The sequence below is a fragment of the Chinchilla lanigera genome, unplaced genomic scaffold, assembly GCF_000276665.1.
Source record: "Chinchilla lanigera isolate Chin_1 unplaced genomic scaffold, ChiLan1.0 scaffold00075, whole genome shotgun sequence".
NCBI lineage: Eukaryota > Metazoa > Chordata > Mammalia > Rodentia > Chinchillidae > Chinchilla > Chinchilla lanigera.
In genome coordinates this window covers 849,535-875,839 of record NW_004955476.1, presented here as the reverse complement: position 1 = coordinate 875,839, position 26,305 = coordinate 849,535, and the positions used below count along the sequence as shown (strand labels likewise).

General features: G+C 48.9%; 1 protein-coding gene across 5 annotated transcripts in view; it reads right to left on the bottom strand.

Moving 5' to 3' along the window:
* The window catches only part of Nav2 (neuron navigator 2), a 382,236-nt gene that overhangs the window by 120,611 nt on the left and 235,320 nt on the right, over positions 1-26,305 (bottom strand). For all 5 annotated transcript variants that reach the window (XM_013502962.1, XM_005401717.2, XM_005401718.2 and 2 more), the window contains one exon: positions 10,986-11,108. In XM_013502962.1, the coding sequence (XP_013358416.1) occupies positions 10,986-11,108 (123 nt within the window). The remainder of the gene's footprint in view (positions 1-10,985; positions 11,109-26,305) is intronic.

Below are 26,305 nucleotides of genomic sequence, written 5' to 3'. Positions count from 1 at the left end.
TAGCAGACATCTCCTGTGCCACGTGCCAGGCTCCATGCAAGCCTGAGAAAGCTGAGAACAGCGGTTCCATTCCAGTCCCTCCCTCTCTGCCTAGAAGGGAAGAAGGGAAGAGGGCACCAGCAGCCTGCCGTGCAGGCGAGGGGAGGAGCTCGTCCTGGAGTCTGCCAGGCTTCCTGAGAGAGAGGGAGCCGGGAGATTGTTCTTGACTGTCCTGAGGGACCGCCTGCCCAGTGGGCTGAGCCCAGGTCCCACCTTCCCCTTTTCGAGATGGGCAGCAGGGCGCCTTAACACAGGACTGGCTTTGGAGTCAGGCAGACCTTGCTTGGAGTCCAAGCTCCGCTACCTACTGCCTGTCTAACTCCAAGCAAGTCACTCAGTTGCGTGGGGGACAGTCAGCCGTCCCCACAGAACATTTGCCTCTGGTGTCCCCAGAATCGCTACCACACTGACGATGGCCCTGGAGATCCACCCTCATCTCCCCGAGCAGTGATCAGCCATTGCTGGGCATCCACAGAGGCTCCTGCACCCCATAAAAGGCAACACATCAGGCTCACCCGAAACCGCAGTGCCTCGGGCTTCTGCTGCACACGGCCCCTGGGGCTTCCACTGCTGCCTACTCAAGAGGAACTCACACACAATGTGCAGACAACCCTAGTAGGCAGCCAGGGAAAATTTCTTTTCCAAGCCTCGTTTTGCCATCGAGAAACTGTAGGGTCATGAATCCTGCTCCCCAAATCTCAGGGTAAGTCAAGGGGAGAGGCGATAATGGGCATCCGGGAGCTGAGGGCTGGGGCCCACCGAGCCATGCAACCACCTCATTTCCCCCGGCCCGTTTAATCTCCTCCACGCTATCTTGCAACAAAGTGTCAGAGTCTCTCTTCAGATCTCATTTCAGGCCATTGTACGGCGCTGAGCACCAGGGATTAATGAGGGAGATAAATGGAAGTGCCGAGCAGAACCGAGCTGCAGTCGGAGTGCACGGGGTCAGTGTCCTCCTCCTGTGTTGTTGAGACACAAAACCACCACAGGGGTCTACAGCAGAGGCCACTCCCAGCAGGGGACAGCTGAAGGCAGACCCCAAGGGGCAGCTGGTATGATCAACAGGACATGGACAGATCGGAAGCCTTCGTCAGCACCAGAACAGCTAAACATTCTTAAGAGAACAGTATTACAGTAGCAGCTTTGAGCATCCCTAAATCTTCTTAGGTAAGGGGCAAGATTTCCTGGGGCACAGCACAGACTGGTCTGAGTATGACCAGCACACGGACCTGATGTTCACAGAGCTCTCAAGTGAAAGAAATGGTACCAGGAAGGAAGCAGGCCGCCCTAAGTGTCAGCAGTCCAGAGGTAGTGACCTTTTTTTTTTGTTGTTTGTTTGTTTTTTTGTTTTTCTCCGGTACCGGGAACCGAACTCATGACCTTGCGCTTGCCAGGCAGGCGCTTTGCCGCTGAGCTAAATCCCCAGCCCCTAGAGGTAGTGACCTTTGCAAGTGCCGTGGTTGGTGCCAGGCCCTGGGAAGATGTGTGCCAATCACTCATGTAGCTCCGAGAGACCTTCATTTTTTGGGAGAGTTGACAATGGAGCCTTTGAACAAAGAGGGAGGTGAGCACAAAGATTAAAAGCTACAGTTTTTTGGCCAGAGGGAACTGAATTGAAACGCTAACTTTGCCTTTTATGGCACCATGGCTTTGAGGAAGGAATGCCATCTTTCTGAGCCTTCATCTCCTCCTATGTGAAATTTATTCTTTCCTTGTAGAACTTTCCAACTCACTACAAGTGATCTTTGGCCTCTGGGGCTCTGGTGGACCAGACAATGTGTTCACTGCATGAAAAGTCACAGGAGAGCGGAGTCCTTCCAACCTGCTTCTGCGGTCCCCAAGGGTGACCATCTGCCCTGCTCCGTACAGGTCACAGCCACCATGAGTACTGATTCAGGGAACGGTGGACATCTAAGTCTAGTTTAATCCTAAGGCAAAACACCCAGGGAAACAAGTATAATTCCATGCTTGTCAGTAACCTGGAATTTCGTAATCTTGATGAAAATACAACTACAATTCAAAGTCTTAATAAAATTTGTGGTGAAGTGCCAGTAGAAACAGAATCCATCGCAAAACATGATAGCCGATTTTTTTCCGAAGCAGCAGACAGCTCCAAGGGCCGGCACTGTCATCCATGACGCTGTCTTCCCCACACTTGTCCTGGAAGATCCCCTTCCCGTCTATCTGCCTGGCATTCCTCTGCGCTGCCACCAGCACCACCCACACCCGCCTCCCAAACTCCTCAAAGACGACAGCACCAGCGCAAGCAAGGGGCCCCTTGGCAAGGTGGCCAAGGCCCGGCTCATCGCAGGACACCTGGGGTGCCTTGGGCAAGCACCTGCTTCTCACTGGAACACCAGCACAGGATGACACGTGTCACTGTGACCGTGAAAGGGGATGAGTGCATGGAACCCATGTCCTGCAAGGATGATATTCGGTGAACTCCACCTTCTGGCTCCCAGGAGCTTGGAGACCCTGAAGCCCAGCCCAAACAAGCAGGGAGTGTAGGCTGGGGACGCATCTCCCCTGAGATATGCACCAGAGGCACAGCCAGGTCCAGCACAAGGTCTTGTGGCTCCGAGTGTGCCCCTTCCCTTATTGTGTGGCTACAGGCATCGGCTCCACTTAGCACATGCTGTCTGTCAACTGCCTTCCTTAGAGTTCGTGCCCTCCAAACCCGCACGGAGGTGACTTTGCTCCCTGGAGCTTGGAGGACAAGCGGTCATTGTCAGGTCACTGGCAATCTTAATTTCTTCACTGGCCAAGTGAGAGGGCTGTAAGTACTGGCTGAGTAAACCCAGCCTTGGCACTGGAAGCTTCCATGTGACAGAACTGACAGCAGAGGCAGACTGGGAAAATAAATCTGCATGCAAATGTGGCCTTGGGAAGAACGTCTGGCTTGAGGAAACTCCGGCCAGCCCACTGTGCAGGGGGGAAGCATAAAGATCATGCCGAACTAGTGACACTTCCTCACACAGCAGCATCAGGGCTGCCTTACACACGGGCTGGTTCCAATCAGATCTTGATTTCAGTAACAAGAATTATGGCCAGGCTGCTCCCTGAAAGTGACAGAGGATATTAGAGAAAACAAAAAGAAGTGCCAAGTGGATAAGGAGATAAGGTGGCTGGCTTGACATCTCAGTAACGTTTGTAGAGGATGCTTTGAGTCATCACCGAGAAAAAACCCCAAACAAACCTGCATTTTATTAGGATAGCAGCAAGTGTCTGGTACTGGACCACGGTTATCCCACAGCACACGGCAAACATCTCTAACACGTGGCGCACAGCATCACAAGGGTTTGCTTAAGTTTCTGCCCCCTCTGCCTGACCACATGTTTCTTCAGGGTAGAGACCATGTCTTCTGATCTTTGCATGGGCCTGAGCCCTTACTGAGCACTGCAGGTGTTTGGTAGATAAGAAATAACTACCAGCATTTTCTACAAGTCGTCACTTGGCAAAACTTAGTCAACTGACAGCTGAGCCAGAGCACTGAATGAAATTCTTTAACCAATTCAGCTATCAGATTCCTTCTCTACCAAAAAGGCAACTATACCCGCTCCTTCTCCCCACCCAGAGGAGCGACTAGAGGCCACGGAGTTAGACTGGTCGGTGTGGTGCTGGTATGCAGGAGGTATGCAATAAATGTGTGATCCACTGCATGCACCACATGGTGTTGGTTAAATGACGGGGGTCTGGGAACACTGAGCTCAGGCTGTCATTCTTATGTAATAAAACAGCAATAGACCCAGGCGCAGTTGTCAGTTGTCTTCTATTTTCCTGCCAGCACACGGTAGAGCTGTACTTTTCTTCACCTGTGAATTTAAGGACTTCCTGTGGCCATTGCCATGGGCATGGCAGTTCGAGGGGTCATTTCTGCGCAGCAGCTTTGAGAGACAGTGTGTGGTCTGCTATGTTCCCTTTCTCCCTATGGTGGGATTGTCACTGCTCTAAATGGTGACCCTCTGGTATCTCTGGGCCCGAGAGTAAAAATGAGGTACAACAAACAGTGCTTTCTTGACCCACAGTGGCAGGGGACAGTGAGGGTGGATTTGTGGAGTTGTTTGTTTCGCAGTGTAACCTACCCTATCCTGATACAAGGACTTTCTAGATGCAGTGGACCCTCGAGTTACGACCCGCCTAATGTACAAACACCCTGGATTAAGACTGGGATTTTAGGTTTAACTTGCAACCAAAGTCTTGAGTTACGACCCAAATGGTGGCTACTTGCGCGGTTGTAACAAAGACTTGGGATGCCAGAAAAGCACATGTAAGCATACTTAAGTGTCAGTCTGAGCCCAGACGCACGTGTTTGTGGACGTGATTTTGGTCAGTGCTTTCTATAATTGCTACGATTACTGTTATCAAAATGACTGGTGCCATTTGGTAAAGAAAGTAAAGGTAAAGAAAGTAATCACAATGGAAAAGAACAGTGTTAAAGAAAAGAAAGAAACAGACAACCTTAGACCAGTTTTCAGTTCTGAAAAGGCTGAGACCTAGGGAGCCAGAAGCAGACCCTAGTGGGCTACAGACTCCCGAGGAAAGGACGCCAGAGAGCCAGAGTCCCGACGTTCCTGTGTGAGGGGACTCTCCCTCCAAACAGTGACCACCTCCACTTCATCTGCCCTTCCTGCAAGCCAGAGCCGTCCTCTTGAGTGGCGAGTACAGTGTGAAACTATTGTTTCTGGTGAACTACACACATTTTATAACTTTTTGGTGAACAAACTAGGAAAATTATTGGTGTTTCTAATAAGTTACATGTATTATACAACCCTTTATTATTGTGAAAAGGTCAGTTAAGAGGTGCTTTTGCAGGTTCGGAATGCATTATGGGTATTTCCATTATTTCTTATGGGAAAAATACTCTCAACTTACAACCAACTTGAGTTACAACCAGCCCTCATGTGCAAACTGAGCTGGTAAGTTAAGGGTCCGCTGTACCTGGATTACAACACAGGAAGATATTTTCTGTTGCAGGACACATTCTGACTGGTGGTTGGGGCCTGTGCTGAAGGAGTAAACACAGAGGAAGGTTTCCTATTTGGCTCTTCTCTTTGGCTTCTCCTTTTGGCTTTCATATTGCTTCACATCTTTCCATCGATACCAATGACCTCTAAACAACTACTGAGAAGGCACCACAAGAGAAGATGTTCTCTAGGGTGTGCTATGTTCCCCACCCAGCTGGGCTACTGTGTAATGAAACGGTGGAAGGAAGTTATGAGGCTGGGCAACCTTAGAGAGCTGGCAGGGGGCCGGTGTCTCATGGCGCCCCCATCCTGCTTTTCCACTGTAGCAGGGCACACACTACTCTGCAGGTGGTTACTTCTCTGCCCTTTGCAGTGCCCCCGGAATGCCTCTGTGGTTTAAGGTGCAGATGGCTGGCTTCCTGTCAGCACCGCCGCTGCTCAGCCCAGGTGGCTCTGCCTGGGGATCCCACAAGCAGCAGCTCTGACTTGAAGCCCACAGTACCGGAAGGAAAGCAGCCCTAGGAAAGGCCAATGTGGTAATTACTACCCTCTGCCCCTGAGGCTCCTTCTTGAGCTTTGCTGTCTCCCACTCAGTCTCTGCTTGCTGCACACAGGCAGGAGAGGGAAGAGGAAGGGGATGGGATGTTGGGTACTCTGCTGGAGCCAGCTCTTTGCCCAAGGAGTCTAAGCCTTGAATGCAGGACTCAGAAAAGGCTTCTGGATACGGACGGGCACCATAGGGAGTCGTGGGCGCTCAAGAGGAGGAGACAAGGAAAATGAGAGAGGGAGAGGATAATGTCAGGGGTGAGCGCCAGAGAATGGGTATGCACAAGGAGGTCAACGGACAGGCCCAAGCATGACAGCATGAATAGTGTGGGCAGAGGGTAAAAGCAAAACAAATTGCATTTTTCACCTGGGCCACCAGGGAGCTCAGTACTGAATTATCACTGAAAGACATAACCAGGATAGAGCTTTTTATTTCCATTCACAGTATGTACTAAGGGCTGAACCCTGGGGCTTCACACTGAACTACATCCTGAGTCCATTTGTTATTTTGAGACAGACTCTCGCTAAGTCACTAAGATGCCCAGGCTGCACTTGGTCTTGTGATCCTTCTGCCTCAGTTTCCCACAGTTTGGTTTGCATGTATGTATACTCTATTTTCTCCTTTTTTTGTGTGTGTGGTCTTTTTGAGACCAGGTCTTGCTATGCAGTTCAGGCTGGCCTTGAGCTCACTTTGTTTTTTTTGTTTGTTTGTTTGGGGTTTTTTGGCACTGGGAACTGAACTCATGACCTTGAGCTTGCCAGGCAAGTGCTTTTGCCACTGAGCTATATCCCCACCCCTGAGCTCACTTTGTAGCCCAGGCTGGTCTCAAGTGCAATGATCTTCCTGCCTCAGCCTCCGGAGTGCTGGGATTACAGGTGTGCACCACCATGCCTGACTATTTTCTCCTTTTTCTACACATTACATCCTAACTTTTATTTTCTCCTGGTCCTATCCTAATGCTACATTCCTTTCATTTATAATTGTTCTTTTATCATATGCAGTCATTAGAGGAAAAAGAGAACTTAATTACAAATTAATTAATTAATTCTGAAGAAAAGTGAGTTGCAGGCAGACAGAGACACTTGTTAGCGGTGCAAACCTGGAGAAGCCTGCTCGGCCTCTCTGAGAACTGCTGCTGCAAGTCTACAGCAGTCTGTCACTGCGACCCCTCAAAGAGCCAGGGCCAGGCGCCAGGACTTAGTATCTGTAAGGCGCTCAGCACAGGTCGCTCTCTGAAGCAATCCGTCAGGATATGGGTGATTCTTACTGTTTTTGTAGCTTTCTGATCCCAGTTTTATTCACCTTTGATTGTGCCATAGAAATTACTATACACTGACTAGCTAAAAGCAGTTCCAGTGCATACGTTCTAGTTTTGCCGTGGCCCTGTGGGGGCCGTGTTTGTTTCTGAGGCCACCTGCACTCTTTGGCTGCGACCTTCTTCCCCATCTTCAAGACTAGCACCAGCAGTCTGGGTCCCTCTAACCTGTCTTCTGCCTCCCTCTTCCCCTTTTAATGACCTTGTGATCTCAGGGCGCCAGGCTGGGCGAGCCAGGACAGTCTCCCTTTCTCAGTGACAACACAGCCAACCTGGAGTGCAGCCACAGGTTCTGGAGACACCAGGGTGATTCTCGTGCCTTCTACAGGCTTGGTATGGGGGGCAAGGGGAGGCAGCTCTTCTCCCTTGTGAAGTCACTGCCCAGCAGCGCCCAGTCCTAAGAAAAACCTGCTGTGGGGACCTACTGCTTGATCAGGGCTCCCCACCCGTTCCGCCTGCAGGCTAGGGGCCTCTGTCCTGGATTAAACACTTCTTTAGGTTGGACTCGAATCCATCAAAGCACCGCTCCATGCCAGGAGAGCTGCTTTGTTTCAAAAAAATCACAAAGCCAAGTTTGGTGCCTGGGCTGTAGGAGCTCTTGTGACCCTCCTGGCAGGGACAGAGGGCTGGGATTGGCAGGCCGCTCAAATACCAGGCTGCATAGTTACCTCCTCGCACCGTGGGACTCACCCCAGGAGCAGCCTGCTGATTCAAAGTGAAACGAGGGTGGCTTTCGGTGGCCAGCTGGGCCTCAGGGCCGGTCGAGAAGTCTGTCCAGTGACTCTGAACCCAGAACTGAAAGGGCCCCAGATGTTCCTTATCAGAAGGGCCACCAAACACTTGTCACGCGAAGGGAATAAAAGTCTCTTTCTGTTTGGTGAGCTCCAGCACTGCAGGAGGGCAGTTTCCGTTTTGCTCAAGTCTCAGACCAACTTTGTACCACCTGGGCTTTGTTCTCTGCTCCCTGGGAGGTCTGAAGTGACACGGCTTCATTGCTCCAGTGCAGAAAAGCCGCTGAGATTCAGTGAGCATTCTAACGGTTCTGAAGACAGTTACCAAGTAATCCCAAATTCTCCCTGCCTAGTTTTCACACCCAGCCCGATTTCCGTCCCCCTGGTCTCTCAGTGCTGTGCAGCTGACCCTGGGGTGCCACTCCCCGCCTCGGCCCAGCCTGTGCTGAAACACAAAGTGGCTAAAGACCGAAGAGCCCAGTGACCCTTTGGAGTGAATACGACCCACAAGGGGAAATTCCCCAGAGTGCAGCATTCTCTCTGGAACTCAGGGACAACCTGCTGGAGTTCTGGGGGTGACAACACAAGCGGGAGATGGCAGGAGCTCAACAAACCATTCCCTGTCTGCTCCTGTGTCTCACGTTTCTCCTCCTCCCGAAGTGCCCTTCATTTGCATGTTATCGGGGCCCTGTGACGAGTCATAAGCCACCTCCGCTGTTCCTTTTGATCCTGCCTTCTCAGGCTCTGGTTTGCTGGAAGCAGCCCCTGATCACTATCGGGGAAAGAGCTGGGGTGCTTATCCTGAAGAGTGACAGGAGATCAAGGGCAGATCTGGCATTTCAAATTTGCTATCTTCCTTTACTCTTTCTCAGAAGCCGGCTGGTGACATGCAAGACGCACGAACTGACATGGCCTCTATCTCGTAGGCTCTGAAGGTACACACTGCTATCAGCTGCTTTTAATAACCCTACAGAGACCCCAGCCACATCCGGTTAGAAGTAGCCGTGTCTGTCTCCAAGGTCAGCGTCCTTTATGGTCTTAGGGGAGCAGCTACTGTCCTCCTGCGCTGCACCGCTGGGATTAACGATTTTCTGCCTTTCTTATGCATGTCTTTGCTGAGACCTAATTAGGTCTACTCTCTCAGGTCTACTTTCCCTGTTTCCTTTGCAGAACTTTGTTGCTTCTGTGTGAAGCTATAGCACAGGGCTTCCTTTTTATATAGAACTTCCCGGAAATATCTTAGTTTGGGGATCTCCTTGTTTTCAGGTTAAAAAGAAAAAATTTTGACTACTTGTCTAATTTAAATCGTGTAAAGAATATATTTCCAATTATAGTGACAAGAGCAGTATTACCCAAATTATAGCTATTTGCATGTTTACTATCTGTGATATTTCTCAGAATTTTACATTAACTTGTCTCACACTACCGTAGCCTTACCTTAAGCAGGATTTGTGAAACCATGAAACCATGATGTTGTAAGTTTAAGAGACACTATTATAAATTAAAATATAACTGTTAAAAAGGCATATTTCTATATCTACTATCTAAAATTATTTCCCATGTTACTATTAGTAGCTTCCACTTGGTGAAATACTTATCTAGGGCGTAGTTTTTGTAAGAGATTTTCATAGAGAATTTTATAGGAACAAACACTACTATTTCAACTTAGCCAAAAAGGAAGCTTTACTACGGCCTGACCACAGTACCTTTTGGAGATGAAAGACTTTAGCATATTTTAGAACAAGGGAAAGTAGTTCTCTGTCTAAATGCTGAATTTCCATAAAACAGGAAGAAAATGATAATCATTATTAAATACTATACATTGTTTTAAAAAGTCATTTGAGTTCTTCCTTCAAATCGTGGTTGAAAGAAGAACGTTCCTTCCATCTCAAGTGATCACACCTGACCGTGTGCGTGTGTGTGTGTGCTGTACGTGTGAAAAAGAGAATATTGTTGTCCATTTGGTTCAAATATACAAATACTACCCATGTTTCCAATTCCACCTCCAAATCTTCCATCCAGCTCAGCTGTGATCTACAATAACTCCATTTACCCTGCAATGAAGCATTATACTGTCCAACTCAGATTCCTCTTTTGCTACAAGAGCAAATGTACCCTGGAAGTCCTGCGCTTCTGTTACCAGATTTACTAACCAGTGTGGCATGATTACAGGAGATACAAATTAGCAAAATAATACAGCAAATCAGAACTCTCCAGTGGGGGTGTTGCAGCAACTGATTTTTTTCCCCTGATAATATCTACTACAAAGGTTTTTGTTATGGAGACCTTAAGTCTTAGGAAGAGCGGTTCTCAAATAGTTTGTGTTTCTATGCAATTCTCAAACCGATACTTTGAAGACGAATCCAGTCCTCTCTGCACCAGCCCAAGTTTTCTAGCCTTCCGCTCTCAATGAGAAGATTCCTCCTCAGCAAATTCCTTTTCTGGGTGTGACGGTAATGTCTGTCTCTTTAGCAGGTTGCCTGTATCTCAAAGCCAAGAGCTATAGAAGTCCTAAAAAGCAGGTCCTGCTGGGAGAGCAGCAGCAAGTTGACCTTATGCTACTACTCGGCTTTCTGATAGGAGAATGAACACCGTAATAGCACACGGTCATTTCAAACCACTCCCAGCGCGCGTCTAAATCCCATGTTCTGTTTCATCAACTCACAAGTGGAAAGAAGTCAAGTATGCCAAGGAGCATTTGAAATCCATACAGGATCCAGAAATAGAGCACACTGGAGCTGGAAGGGATCTTGGAAATCACACAGTTCAAATGCCTCCTCCAGCAGGGGTTGCTCCAGGTCACAGAATCAGTGTGTCAGAGTAAGGACTATAAACTTGGAGCCAGACAGTCTCCTTTCTTGAATGTAATGTGTCTAAAGCTCTTTTCTTCTCTCACTGCGGTAACCCTGAAGCCCATCAACCCCTCTCGTGTCAGCCGCCCAGCCTGTGTGGTAGAGATCTGCATCCTTAAGCCCAGCCTCCTAGGATCAGGCAACAGGAGACGAGGGTAAAGGCTGCTCAGCCAAGGCCAGAGCTCCTTCCCGCACGCAGGCCTCCTGTGCATTGAGAGGTGCAATGCCTAGAAAGCCGGCTAATGAGCGGGGAAGTAGGCAGACCCCTGGGGCCTGCTGCACTGGCGAAGAGGCGGTGCCAACAGTCAAAACAACAAGGGAAACTCCCCAAGCCTGGGCTGCCTGAGCCCTTGCCGTCCGAACCTGCCCTCCACAGCAGTGGGCTTGGGAATCACAGCAGCCCTCTCCTGAACCCAGGCACGGCTGCAAGGCCTTCCCTTGGGGAAAACATAACCGGATATCCATTCTCCCAATAGCCCGACCCACATTCCTCAGCCGCTCGATCCAGCCAAGCGCAGGAGAGCAGAGTGAGCTTACCTGTCAGCGTCACCGAGGCCCAGGGAGGTGTTTCGTTGCAGGGTCTCGCGCACCATGGCCATCCCGTCTGGGAGCCGGTTCAGGCGACGCGTGTAGAGGCCGAGTCCACCGTCGGTCATGTACCTGTGAGAGGGGGAGATGGTGAGAAAGGAGCAGCTGCACACAGCCCTGTCCCTTGCATCCAGGAGCCATGTGTGTGCATCTTGGGCTCTAGGGGGAAGGAACTGAGGGTTCCTCGAGGTTCTGCCACCGATCCCAGCCCCAGGAAAGCGCTGCCGCTGCCTGGTACAATCTAGACTAGAGGATCATCAGCTTGCTGGAGGACTGAAAACCAAAAAGATCTCGGCTCAAGTAACCCCAACTCTAGGGAATCCACGAAGCAAAAGGAAGCTAGTGAATAAAATTCGCCAGCAGATGTCTTCATGACATATTTTTTAATGTCAGCAATTGTACTGCACAAGCAGGTGTTTCACCTAAGTAACACAAAGGGAACCCGCAAGTCATTCGGAAAGCACAGGGAAACCCTCCTTACGCGACAGTGCAGCGGAGGAAGAAAGGGAGAATTTAAGAGGAAAGAGAAAGGAAAGATCAAGGCCAGAAGAGACGCATGTAGCATCAGAGGCAGGCTGTGTCTCTCTGTCCTGGCACTATCACGGCCTGTGACATGTGGGAGGATCACAAGGAGGATGTCAAATAAGATAAACAAGAAAGTGCCCTACAATTCGTAGAAGACTACATAATGGCAGGCTTTTTTTTTTCTTTTGGTGGTGTCGGTAGTGGGGATTGAACTCAAGGCCTTTGCACTGAGCATCACCCCACCCCCTCCATTATTTATATTTTTTAGTTTGAGACAGGGTCTTGTGAAGTTGCTAAGTTGCCCAAGGTGAGCTTGAACTTGTGGTCTTCCTGCCTCAGCCTCCCAGAGTGCTGGGACTGTAGATGTGTGACACTACACCTGGCAAATGGCAGGCACTTTGTGGTTGTCTTGGTCTTGAAGTAGCTATAACGCTAAGTTCCACTTTGGTACCCATAACTTCAGGATTTGTCACAACGGTCTATGAACATCAGCAGATGAAAAGAAAATACATAATGCAGTATTACTTTGCCATAAAGAAAGATAAAGTTGAGTCACTTCTAAGAAAATGATGTACCTTGAGACCATAATTTTTTTTTTTTTTTTTTTTCCTCCGGTACCGGGAACTGAACTCACGACCTTGCGCTTGCCAGGCAGGCGCTTTTGCCGCTGAGCTAAATCCCCAGCCCCTTTTTGGCTTTTTGAGACAGGGTCTTACTGTGTAGTACAGGCTGGCCTTGAACTCACTAGGTAGCCCAGGCTGGCCTCAAACACGAAGCGATCCTCTTGCCTCAGCCTCCCAAGTGCCGGGATTATAGGTGTGTGCCACCATGCCTGGCTTCGAGACCATAATGTTAAGTGAAATAAATCAGACAAACAAGTTTAAATATAACATGGTTTCTCTCATGTGAAAAATCCAAAGTATAAATAAAGAGTAAAATAAAAGACAGATAACAAGAAATAGGGAGATAGAGCTTTTGCAGAAGGGAAGGGGAGCAAGAGATGGAGGGAGGGAGCAGAGGGAAGGGGTGAAAAAGGATTAAGATGTGTGATATGCCGGTACCAACTCCCTGCGAGGAGTGTAACCTCGTCTGCAAACATGCACCGCGAACACGCAATAACAAAGCCATCCCAAGACGGTGAGCAACCTACTCTTTCTCCGATCTGTTGGGGGGCCCCAAGCTGTCTTCCACAGGAGCTCTGGAACCGCGTGCAGAGGTAGCAGCTGTCCCTGAAAGCCCAGCCCCTACAGAAGCCGCTGGACCCCTGTCTCCCCGCCTCTTTCCCGCACCTCATAAAGGAGGCCGGCTGGGCTTTTGTCCTTATCTTCCTAGGAGAACTGAGGCAAAGCACAACTTGGGAAGAGCGGGAAACCAATCTCAGCTCTCTCCAATCTGTGCATGGGTCCCCTCAGATCCCCCCTGCACGGTATGCAGGAGCACAGCATTTTATGTCTCAAGTCCAATGACACGCTGCAGAAAGCCCCAGCGTTGGTTGCTGTCTTAGGGACAGGGTCACGGAGCTAAGTCCTGGGGGTCAGGTCTCGAGCGTTCCTGAGGCTGCAGTCTCTTCCACCCAGGGCCGGGACTCCCCAAGGGTCTGTTCTTAGAAGAGCAAATCCTGAGAGGCTATGGGTGCGCCAGCACCAGCGTGGCCAAGGAGAGGGCGGGGAAGAAAGCCTCATGGGGCCACCTTGTGTGCCAGCAGCTCCCTGTGTGGCTCCAGGGAGCTCCCTCTGGGCAGCTTTCGGGAGATGGAGTCACAGCTGTGTCCCTTTCCCCTGCCTTTCTGACATTAGTGCTCCTGGATGATGCAATGCCAGCAGAGTGAAAAATCTGCTCCTGTAACTCAAACCAAGTGGTTTGTGCCGAGAAAACAGTAGGGTAGACTAAATTTTTCACTCAAAAGTATCATTTTACTACAAAAAAGTCCTCTTTTCTAAAACTACGAAATTGTACACTTTGTCATTACTACTGTTGTTATTATCATCATCATCACCATCATCACCACTATTATTATTTGCAGAACTGAGATGCAGCTCTATCCCCAATCCTTTTAAAAATGTATTATTTTGAGACAGGATTTAAAATGCTAAGTTGCCCAAGCTGGGCTCAACTTGACATCCTTCTGCCTCAGCCTCCCAGAGTGCGGGGATTACAAATAGGCATCACCGCACCAAGCTTGAATTGTACGTTTTAAAATGATGAGTTTTATGGTGTGTGAATTATATCACAAGAAAAAGGGAAATCTAAAAAATGCTGATTACAGCTCTAGTTAAGTAATTATATGTATAACTGCATTTTAATGCTTCTCTGTCCCAGATCCTGGAAAGCAAGGAGCACGCTTGTTTTGTTCAAATCTATGTCCCACGCCCGCAGCTCACTCTAAGTACTTATATACTGCTTAAGTGGGGTGAATGAACACGTGGACGAATGAAACTCAAAGACTCAGCCATGGTGCAAGGTTAAGCAAAAGCTTTCTGCAAGGGCAGTGATTAGTGTTTTTTCCCTCTTAAATGTTGGCAAACTTGACAAGTGAGACGCACAGCAATTCCAGGCTTGATGGTGTACACCTGTAATCCCAGCCCTTGGGAGGCTGAGACAGGAGGATTGCCATGAGTCTGAGGCCAGCCTGGGCTACATAGTGAGTTCAAGGCCAGTCAACTATACCGAGAGGCTCTGTCTCTAAAGAAAGACACATAGCAAGGCAAGCCAGTGTATCCATCATGCACCCATCTTTCCATCTGTCAAGACATCTTCCTGTTAACGGACATAGTGAGTAAGGTACAGCGATGGGCTGCCCCATCCATGACTAGCACAGAGAGGAAACACACACAATAACAAACACGCTCCACTAAAAGGCAGTGCCTCTGCCAGAGGTTGGACTCTCAAGATCAAACGTCCTTTCAAGGAGAATACAAGTTCTTCAGAACACAATCTCATGGGCCATTAGGCACGGCAGTTACATTTTCACTTTAGCAAGGACTGCCCAGCCGGTTAGATCAACACAATTTTTTCGACTGGAGAGATCTTGTCAAAGGACAAACAAACTAATTGTAGCATTCATTTCCCTGCTGGATTTTTATTGCTGGGGGAACAGCACACGGGGTTGGGCAATTACATGCACCTGGGTACGGAAGCGTCCTTGAGGACAGACCCTGGCTCCTTCTAAGGCCAAGGAGAGAGTCTGGTGTTTCAGAGCTGGAAGGCCAGGTGTGCCCGAGGCCTGGCAACAGACAGCTGCAATGTGGTGTCGCTGAAAGAGGACAACCAGCGAAGGCGGGAGGGCCCCAGGTGGGCTGGAATCTGCTGCTGGGAATTCTGACTGTGGCAGAGAGGTGGGAAAGGAGAGACCAGGAAAGGAGAGACCAGGGACTTCCGCCTTCTCAAGTGCACATCAAGAGTGAAAGCCAGGGAGCTCAGTGCATGTACTCGGACAATGATCTAATTCTAGCTGGAAGTAAATTTCTTCAATGGAGAGGGGAAAAGGAAAAAGTAAAGCAGAGGGGCCAGGAAAAGGAGGAATTTACCTCTTCACCCAGATGTTTATAAAACTGCACCGAAAGATGTATACACACACACACACACACACATACATATATACACACACACATATATTTTTCATTTTTTTTGAGACAGGGTCTCAGTAGTTCAGGCTGGTCTTGAACTCATCCCAAGCTGGCTTCAAACTCGTGGCAATCCTCCTGCCTGAGCCTTCCGAGTACTAGGATCCTAGTCATGAACCACCACGCCCCACAGCCATGTTTTTAAACAATGTCCTTTAAGCTCAATTCTGTGTGTGTTTCTCCCTGGGAAACAGCCCAGCATTAGAGGCAGCTGTCATTAGATCCTGTCTCACCTTCAAGAATTCATTTTAAAATATTTACTTATTTCTAAATTAGTATCCACCCAATGACAGTAGCTGCAAACCTCAGTTTATATTTTTAAATAACTCTTCTAGTCTTAGTGGAAAGTACGTTTTTATTGGACCTAAACTTGGGCCAGGATTGGCTACTGAACCACTGGCATAGACCGCACAGCAAAGTTCATCCCTGCAGAAAGCAAAGTTTCAGGTGAAGCAGTCTGGCTCCAACCCTGGAGGCTCACACTGGGCAAGATAAGCAATGACTTGTCCTGAGGTCACAGCAAAGGAAGAGCCGATCCAGGAGCTCCAGTGCCACGCCTTCCTTCTCCTTGGGGAGATAAATAATTAGTGCCAGTGCCTAATGAGATGCTGGTAACATCCTAATGTTTGCCAAGCTGGTTCCTGCATGAGCTGCCGCTGCTCCCTGAACAAGGCGCACTTTATCTCCAAGTTACCCTGAGTTCTGCTGGGATGGGTGGTGGGGACCCTGCTTCCTCCTCCCAAAGCTTCCCCGGTGACCCTGGGATGGAACGGGAGCCTTCGCTCTGCTGAAGGCACAAAGGGTAGCCCTGCAGCATCAGGGTCAGGAAGGTGACATGGTGAAGGAAGCTTAGGTTCAAACACGCACTCTGCCTCTTGCTGACCAGAAGACCACGTACACCCACACCGTGTTCATCATGCCGTGTTCATGAGAACCAGCCATCTCGACTGCCTGCTGGGTACTTTGCTAGGGTCGGCACATAAATCACAGCTTGCAGTCTTTGAAAGCGTATTCCTGGGCTGGGGATGCAGCTCCACTTGCTTAGCACACGTGAGGCTTGAAGATCAATCCCCGGTGCAGGGAGTAAATGAATTATCCTGTCCGTCGCTCAGGTGAGGGAAAAGAAGCTGGGGCAGGATTGCAACGCAGGAAGGTGGGTTCAGATCCCAACCTGGTTATGTTTGGGTACAATTTCCGTTTTTTTTTTAACTTTAATTTTTTGGTACCAAGAGTCAAACTCAGGACCTTGCATTTACCAGGCAAGTGCTATGCTGGGTTTAATTACTTTGAGGTTCAGTTTCCTCATCTGTAAGATGAGTGAAAAACAGATTAAAGTCAGGGTTATGGGTGGTTACATGAGACCGTGCATGTGGACAGAGCCTGGTGTCTGGCACATAGGGAACGCTTCATAATCATTAGCTGCTGACACCAACATCAGTGCAGAGGGCAGTAAACACAGGACCCCCTTCCCAGTGCCACAAATACTGGGCTCCAAGCTCTGTGTCAGGTTAGAGAGATGAAGGACGTGTTCCTGCCTTGCCAGAGCTCGAACTCTACCAGGGACTAAGACATGTAAATAACTCTACTCCATGCACAGTGGCAAAGCAGATGAATGTACGACAGGCTCTGAGGACACACGGGGCAGGTGTCACCAAGGAGGGGCCCTGTAAGCTGGTCCTGAAGTGGCACTGGAGTTTGCCAGTCAAAGCAGTTCACTGTAGCTAGAACACTGGGAATAGGGACAAGATCTAGCTGCATGGGGCCGGCACCATCAAGATGCCAGGCAGATTGACAGCTTGCTTATGTCAGCAAGACGTGAAGGGTGCTAGGCAGTGATGACAGGCTCCAGCTTCTGTGGCAGGGAGAAGACTTTTCCAAGCATCCGTCACTTTGTACTTCATTCCTGGGGAACTTGTTCTCAATGATACTTCCTTCTAAGGATTTTTCAGAACACACCACTTGGAATTCTGTCTGAGTCATCACGGACCTTGGGAATGACTAGACTTGTAGGGTAACCCTCACCACCCTCCAGCCAAGACAGACCTATGAAGCCAACATGTCCATTACAAGGAGCTTTCAACAAAATAGACACAGAACTGACACTAGCTATGAAAAAGCTTTGGAATCCAATAGGACCTGTTAGAACAAATACACTGGAGCTTTAGCCCAAGATTTGGTAAATAGATCTCTCCTTTGTAAATGTAATGATGCAACAGTATGGAACCCAGTGAAACTGGATGTGTGAGTCACCCGTGGAGGGGGGGAAAGGTGAATCTCACTCCTAAAGTTCACAGTTCCTTACACACACACACACACACACACACACACACACACACACTGACTCCCGCTAATCTCAAAGAAATCACCTCTTCCCAGAACTGGGAGAGGTGAACAAGAAGGGAAAGAAATATATCCCAAATTGCTCTTACTGGGTGCATTTCTGATAGAGTGTGACATTAAAAAAAACTCCCCCCAAAAATACCTCGCTGATGCATGAAATGAAAGTATAAAGAAAAAATATCTAATCAATCCTAGCTGACTACTTTTCTTCAAAGGCATGTCAACATGCCATATTTTGGGGGGCACACTTTTGGTTTAAACATGGACACAGCAAAGAGAAATGGACTAAAACAAGCAACTGTAATACCTTTTGCCAATATCAACATGAATATACGAGCACACATATTAACACATACTCTGCTGCATAAGCTTGAAAAGACTGGTGTGGACTGATGAAAAGCCCGTGTTGCTGCACATTTCAGCAACATCTGACCCCCCCGGTGACATGTGTTTTCACAGTGCCGCTCTGCTCGGGCACAGCACGGCGGGACATTGATTCACTCTGAGTTTATTAGGATGTAAATTGAGTTTCTAGACGAACCTGTAAAAGGATCCTTTTAGTCTAGGGCCCTTTAGAAGTCAGATGAATAAACCTCACTCCGGGTCATAGAAGGACATACGAGCAGCGAGACTAGCAAAGCTGCTAGACCCCTTTGAAGCACGCCGACCTCTCCCAAAGAGAAGCAGCTGGTGCACTGACTCGGGGGAGGAAGAGAATGCATCTGAAATGGAAGCGTGATAGGGAAAAATGGGCCCCATTTTTCAAGGATAATTATAAAACTACAGCACTAAAATATAGATGGGTTCTTAAAATTTCGCTTTGGAAAGCACTGTACTCTGAAAGTACTTTTAGACATGGATGTGGAGGCAAATGTGGCAGATTTCATCTAGCAAACCCTCTTGCTCGTGTTGCCAGTTCAGAGACATAGCACATCTCCCACTGGCAGCACGGTCCTGTATACCCTAAAGTGAATAAAGGTGCATGCCAACCTGAGAACATGGTGATTTTTATGGATTAGGGGCCATCCCAAACTGACACAGAACACAGCAAAACCAGCGGCAGCCTCTGGAGAGAAAGTTCAAGGTAGGCGGGGTTGCCCTGTGGTTACAGGACCAACTAGGAGTGACCCAGACTGGATGACACATGCAATCCAGACAGCCAGGGCAGAGTGGGGGAGAGAGGCTCTCCCCTTACATGGCGACACCTTAGTGGCCAATGGTTCCAGCACGACCCTTATTTCCTTGGCTTTCCATGATGTTGGGGGGCCCTTCCAACAGCTGAGGGGGCAGAGGCAGAGGAGAACACTGACTTCGAACCTCACTGCTTCCTACCTGTCTGCACTGTTCTCCACCAACTCCTAGGACTGTGGCTCTTCAGGGTGTCGCCACGTTCCCGTCTTTCACTGTGCTCTTTCTAGGCGCACAGAGGAGCTCACCTTGGATCTCTAGTGAAATCTTCCCTTCTTCACTCCACACGGGAGCAGCCACCTGCGGCCGTGGAGCCGCCTCAGAGCACAGAACATGACCGCAGCCAGTAGCTGTCACTGCCCGGAAGTTTCTTCAGTGGTCATGAGCCATAAGCACTGGGAATTGTCACAGTTCAAAGGGCACTCGACTCTGTCCTGGCTTTTCTGCATTTCCTTCCATCTCACAGAGTCCTGGCTGGGGACAGCCAGCTGACTGGGAGAGTCCAGCTCACCCTGCTGATCACAGGGCAGCCGGAAGTCAAGGCTGCTGCGGGAGGAGCAGCTCAGAGGTCTGCAATGGACGCCGGCTGGCCCGGGTCCCCAAGGCGGAGATCTTTGGGGACCATCCAAGAGGTTGCTAAGCTAACCAGCCTGGGCTCAGCTCTGGAAGGCCTTGGGGACTGGGGCAGCAGCGGCAAAAGGCAGGGCTTGAGTTAGGAGTGCAGGAGAAGTCGGAGAGTCCCAGGGGTCTCCTGCAGCCTCACTGGAGAAACTGCTGTCACAGATTTAGCCACTTCTGTTTCCTAAACCCAGGTGTGGAGGAACAGTTTGGGGGACAGCAGAAGCCACACAGAGGGGGCTCTGCAGCGAAATAACATGTACCTCACCCTCCACTTGACACTCCAAGGATGAGCCATGGATTAGCAGTTTCAGCCTCTCCTGGCAGCTTTTGAGAAAGAGAGTAATCCTAGCAGGGTGTGGTGGTGCCTGCCTGTAATCTCAGCATTCTGGGAGGCCGAAGCAGGAGGACTATGAGTACAAGCCCAGCCTCGGCAATTTAGCAAGCCTCTGCCTTAAAATAAGTAAATTTTAAAAAGGGCTGGGGATGTAGCTTACTACAAAGGCCCTGGGTTCAATCTCCAGTACAAAAAGAAAGAAAAGAAAAAAAGAAAGAAAGAAAGAAAGAAAGAAAGAAAAGAAGAAGACAGAAAGAAAGAAAAGAGAAAGAAAGGGAGAAAGGAGAAAGAAAGAAAAGAAAGCAAGGAATAGTTCAGATCTACCAAATCTGCTGACTCAGTCTCTGGGTTTCCACAAGCTTCCTAGGGGATGCAGAATGCACATTAAACAACGAGGAGCCCAGGTCTCAGGCAGTGCTCTGTGCAGGGGAGTACAAGATGACCCACAGGAGTGAACACTCAGGCTCTTCTATTTGTACTTACTTGACTCATGCCCTTTTTGATTCTTCTGCTTTGCCTGTGTTTTGTAGTATACATAATATTCCAATACCATGACACAGAAGCCTCTTAAAAATAAATGCAACCCCAACCAGGTTAGAGGCCACTACCTAAAGCGGAAGTCCCTACATTGTTTGAGATTTTGGACCCTTCTGAAGAACTAGTGGAAACTAAGCTCCCCATCTTTACACGCGCAAGTCCCATCCCATGTGAAAGGGCTCCCAGGTCTCCAGGCCCCTTGTTAGCAACTCTTCTGCCACAGCGGGGCCAGTGTGTGGCCCCGGCTGAGTGGGTCCCTCCCACGTACTCTGCAAAGGCTTCCACACCGGGAGACTTCTGTCTGCTAGAACTGACTTCAGGAGCAGCACACAGCATTGCTATAATTCACACGTTGCCCTGGATGGTGGCACACAGACTCGATCTCATCACTGGTGGGTTTTGCTCTGACCAAACTTTTGGATGGGGAGAGACCGGCCAGGCTGGAAAATTCCTGCACAGCAGTAAAACGCTGCTACCAAAAGCTGTGAATCTTTTGCAAAATGCAATGTGACCTTCCACAACTCTAACAGAAGTCCATCTCGCACTAATTTCCAGGGCATTTTGGGTTTAGCTTACCTAAGGATCTACACATATAGAAACACGCTAAGCATTTTAACTTTCAAAAAGCCGTAACTGTGGTAATAAAATACATCCTTAAACAGAGAGCCAGGGATTGTAACAATAGTGCACTTGTCACTCTTCCTTAGATAGTCATATGTAAAATTTCGATTTATTATAACTCTTGACTATGCTTATTTGAATGGGAGCTGCCGGGCACCATTCCGCACACTTGCAGCGGGCTGTGAGAAGCGCACAGTGCCGGGCTCGGAAGCGGGTTTTGCCTGAATTCTCTTTATTGTGGCTCAACTGTCAAGCGTGAGATTGCAGCAAATATTTCTCACTGTAGCAGGAAGCTTTCTGTCCACCCTCTGAAAGATGAAACACATCCTAACACACAGCAGACAGCTCCCTAGACAAAGGCCCTTTAAACTCCTTGGCACAAAACAGACAGTGCAAGCAGACGGCTTCATACCCAGGAAGCCTCAAAATCAGAGCACACCCAAGTCATCCGGGGACTCTAAGAAAAATTCATGTCTCCAGGCCCTGGCTCCACAGATATGCAAGCTGGTGTTAGTGGGTTGCAAACAAATCCTGACCTACAGGAAAAAGTAGAAGGTTGAATGTAGCTCAGTGCTTGCCTAGCATGCACCAGGCCCTGGGTTCCTTCCCCAGCACCACAAAAATAAATATAAAATAAAACAGACTTTATATTTTTTTAGAGCATTTGAGGCTTACAAGAAAACTATGAAAAGTACAAAGTTCCCTTATTTTTCCCCAAAGTTTGACCTATTATTAACATTTTTACATTTATGTGGTGCCTTGTTACAATCAATAAACCAATATTGCTATCATTAACAAAAGCCCATCATTCACATCACAACGTTATTCATTCACTCTGTATTGTACAGCTTTTATGTATTTATTTTTTTTAAGAGATAGTCTCACCATACAGTTCGGGTTAGCCTTGACCTAACTATGTAGCCCAGTTTGACCTGGAACTCATTAGATTCCCCCGCCTCAGCCGCCCTAGAACTGGAATTACAGGGGTGCGCCACCACAATCAGATTGTACTGTATAGTTGTATGGGTTTTGACAGATGCAAAATATCATGTATCTACCAGTATAGTAACATAGACTGCAACTCCACCCTGGAGATACCCTGTGGTCCAACTCTTCATCCTGCTTCTCCGCTTACATGAAAGTAATTCTCTTGTGGGACAAAACTGTCAAAAATGCTGCCTTCCAGATGCAGACCAGCTAGACCTGCCTCAGTTTCCCTAGTAATCGGATGCCACAGTGTGACTCTAGTAATGGGGTAGGTTTACTTTTTTTTTTTTTTTGGACCAGAAATTGAACTCAGGACCTTACACTTGCCAGGCAGGCACTTGGGCCACTGAGCTACATCCCCAGGCCAATGGGCCAGTTTAAGGGGACAACCCCCACTAACAGTCCCTAGCTTGAAGCTGACTCCTAATGTCCCCTCTGTCTCAGACCAGAGCTTCATAAGAGTTGTTACAACGCCAAACTTTTTTCTAAAATGCCAATTAAGTCCTGATCTGGACATAAAAGTCTACACTGTACACCTCAGAACAGTCCATGTGTGAGAACCCAGACAGCTGGAGAGAGCGCAAGTGAGAGATATTAGGCAGCTGAATTCAGGCTATTGTGCACCAGACAGGAGTCAGGGGTGATGGGCGTCATAAGTACACAGCCTTCACCTGGAAAAGCCTTAGGCATTGCCCAAAAAGCCTTCCCGAGCATTTCTGATACACAGACACATTTCCCCACCTTTTGTAGGCTGCTGTGCCTTATGGTTGCTAGGGTTATTTCTCCTTCTCCTCCTTTTTAAAAATAGGGTCCCACTACATAGTTCAGGCTGGCCTCGAGCCACTGTGTAGCTCAGGCTAGCCTTGAACTCACAGTCATCTTCCTGCCTCAGCCTCTGGAGTGCTGGAATTACAGGTGTGCACCACCACGCCCAGCTAGTTCCTGGGGTTTCTGCTGTGGCTCCCTAGTTCCCCAAAGAGTTCCCGTTTCACACTGTGCTGGCTCTGAGGATTGCTTGTTCCCTGTGTGAGGTGAATAGAGCCCTTTGGAATGGACCCGGACGGACATCCAGTGTCTCTTTTTCTGCTGATCACACACAGCCACCCAGAATAACCACAGTCTCCACCAAGCGAGGGAGGAACGAGTTGGCACCCTGGCTCAGGTTCATAAGCTCCCACCTTATCTAAACTGCAGCTCAGAAAGGCACCGTTTACTGACAACAGACGCAGTAAGAAGTGAGTCACTTGTAGCCGGGAGATGTCCCTTCTGTAGATGGAGGCAGAAAGCAAAAAGGCTCTGCAATCCTGACCCAACCTCAGCAAACAACCAGAGGCCCAGAGGGCTGCAGGGAGGGCTACACAAGAGCCACATGCAGGTCTCTGCCTTGCAGGTGGCCCACATTTTAAGGTAGAGGCATTTGTCTAACAAAGATTTATGTAGCTCCAATTGTGAGGTAGACACTAATCTATGCGTGTGCTGGGGACACAAGAATCAATTCAGTCCTTGACCTTGGGGGGGCTCAGGGTCTGACTGTGGCAAGCAAACAAACCAGTGTTTGCAAGGGGATCAGCAGCGGCCAGGCAAAGAGAGGGCCAGAAAGGGCTTCTTAGGAGAATGAGCCCTCCATATAGCATCGTGAACGCGTATGGCAGGCGGCTTTGGGTTGGGGCAAGGAGTCAGCTCCTGCAGACAAGCAAGTACAAGTACACAAGGCCTGCACGGAGAAGGCCTTTGGGGTGGTTTCAGACTCTAACTTCTACCCAGCGACAGCCCAAGGCTGTCGTTATCCTGGGCACTTGTTCTAAATGGGACTCCATAAATGTAACAGCAATAGAAGGAAGCAGCAGCTCTGGTCTTCAGGGACAGAGGGGGAAGCCAGACCTGGGGAATACAGGCTACTCAAACTGCTTGCTGCTAGATCGAGCAAGAGCGGTAGACACAGCAGCAGAGCATGCAGGACAGGATGCTAGGCCTGCGCCCTTACCACCTGTGCCTGGCTTCACCTTAGCAGCATGAAGCCGGTGGCCACCAACACTGCCGCTTCTCTGTGGAAAGGAGTTTGGAAGCGTATTCAGTGTCATAAGGTTACTATTTTATGGTCCAGGGCCTTTGCACTGAACTACTTGCCCAGCCCTTTTTATTTTTCATTCTGAGACAGAGTCTTGCTAAGTAGCCCAGGCTGGCCTTGAACTTGTGACCCTCCTGCCTCAGCTTCCAAGTCTCTGGTATTACCCACATGTATCCCTTTGCCTGGTAAACTTACCCTTTTGAACAAACAAATAAAAAGGTCCACTTTAAAATGATCCATTCTATAGCCAACAAAAGTTTTGCTCACAGGAGTTGAGGAACAGTAGTGACTCTGAAAAGCCACATCTGTTCTTAGCCTACCTTTCTGCAGCCCCCGAACTTACATTCCCTGCATGAGGTTGTCCAGAGGGGGCATTGGCTTAAAAATAAAACGTCTGCCAAACACTGAGCTAAAATATATGCAGATAAGAAGCATTTTCTTCCTGGCAGGTCCAGACTTTGAACTAATGAAGATATAGAATCTCGGCCCTGACTTCCTACCCCGAAGCGCACCGAACAGCCATGAAGGTAGAAGAGGGACGTTCCTGTGGGCAGACAAGAGAGGTTCCAGATGAGCTGGTCCGAGCACTGAGCCACGACGAGCAGTTCTCACGGCTGTGAAAAGGCTTGATGCGGCTCCCAGCACGCCCTCCATCCCGAAAGGCACACTGCTTTATCTCGGTCTGATAGGCCACGGTAAACATTCCTTGTGTGTATGTGTGTGTGTGTGGTATGAGGATTGAACCCAAGGCTTTCACATAGAGGTAGATTCCAGCCCTTTTTTGAGATAGAGTCTTCTATGTTGCTAAGTTGCCCAAGCTGGGCTCAAACCTGCCATCCTCCTGCCTCAGCCTCCCAGAGAGCTGAGGTCCCAGGCATGCACCACCATAGCTGGCTTGCTGTGGCAGCCATTCTTAAACACAAAACAAAACTCTAGAGCATAAAGGCCTGCAAAGCATGGGCCATAGGAAAAGAAAAATATCCGTTCAGCCTTGTCAGCCAGGCACATTCCAGTAACAGGTGCTTCTCACAGTGCGTTCTGGAAGGGCTCTCCTCTCGGGCACTGGTAAGAGCGACTCCTCTTCAAAAAAGGCACCAGGGCTGATGGACGGCACACACCGAAGCTCACGCGATGGTTCTCAGGGGTGAGAGGCCTGTGCCGAGCTTCACGCCAGGTCCTGCTCCTGGTGCTGACTCACATGGCACGTGCACAGTGACACACAGGAGGTTCGACACCTCCCCACCACCCACAGAGGACCCCAGGCGTGGAAGGTGACAGCTCTCACAAAGGCAGCAGAGCAACTGAGCAAAACACCCACGATGTAACTAGAGAATATGAGATGGGGTTGGGGGTTGCCAAGGTTTCCTGGTCTAATGGTCTCTCAGACAGAGAAAGGACACTCAGAGAATTTCATGGATTTGGCCAAGGAAATATAACTCAAGACACTCCTTGATGTGTTTTCAACTGACCATATTTGTGCGTTCAGTAAATCTCTATCAAGTAACCCCCCTTTGCTCACTGTCTTTTATGACAAAATTGAAGCTTGGTGCCATTTCTCATATTTATTACAACTGTGCGTCCACCTCCTCGGGCCCCAGACTATATTCTGATAAGTTCAGGAAAGGTAGAAATGCCAGTGTGGTGATGCACGCCTGTTATCCCAGCACTTGGGAGGCTGAGGCAGGAGAACTGTCATGAATTTGAGGCCAGCCTGGGCTACATAGTGGGTTCAAGGCCAGCCTGGACTACATATTGAGATCCTGTCTTAGAAAAAGGTAGAATTATTATTGCCACTATGATGATAATTTTAGGACCAATATTGTTGCTTTGATCTCCCCATTCCCTAGAATAATGCCAGAGCTGTCAAGACAGGCACCCAGTCAGTGTTTTTGATGGACTGAATGAATGACTAAATAATAGCAAAGGATTCAATTGCTTATAGGCATAGTGTACATGCTAAACGTTCGGGGAATATGAAGAGAAATGTGGTGTATCCTTGCATTTGCTTTAAACATGTAAGTCAAACACTATTAACAACAAGCCTTGTTTCCCAAAGTTTGCAGGAGGAGGTGGACGCTGATACAGGCTCAAAGGGAAGCATCAACAGGTCCCATTCATGGGACAGCAAGGCCTGAGCCTGTCTTCCATGCTGGGGACAGTGTCAGTGGTATGTTCTGTGGCATCCCAAACCCGAGCCAGGTAGTGTCATTGTCTCATGATGGGAATACGGAATGAAACCAGTATAGCGGGAGCGCAACTTGAAAGGGTGAAGACCAGGCTTCGCTCTTAGTGTTTGCACATCTGGGCCGGGGTGGGTGCTGCAAGGGTGGTCTCAGGGGTGGGTGCAGCATAAACATGGATAAGATGCCTCTCCCTGCAGTGCCGCAGCAGCTGGGGCTCTGGAGGTGGCGTAGACCGAGACACC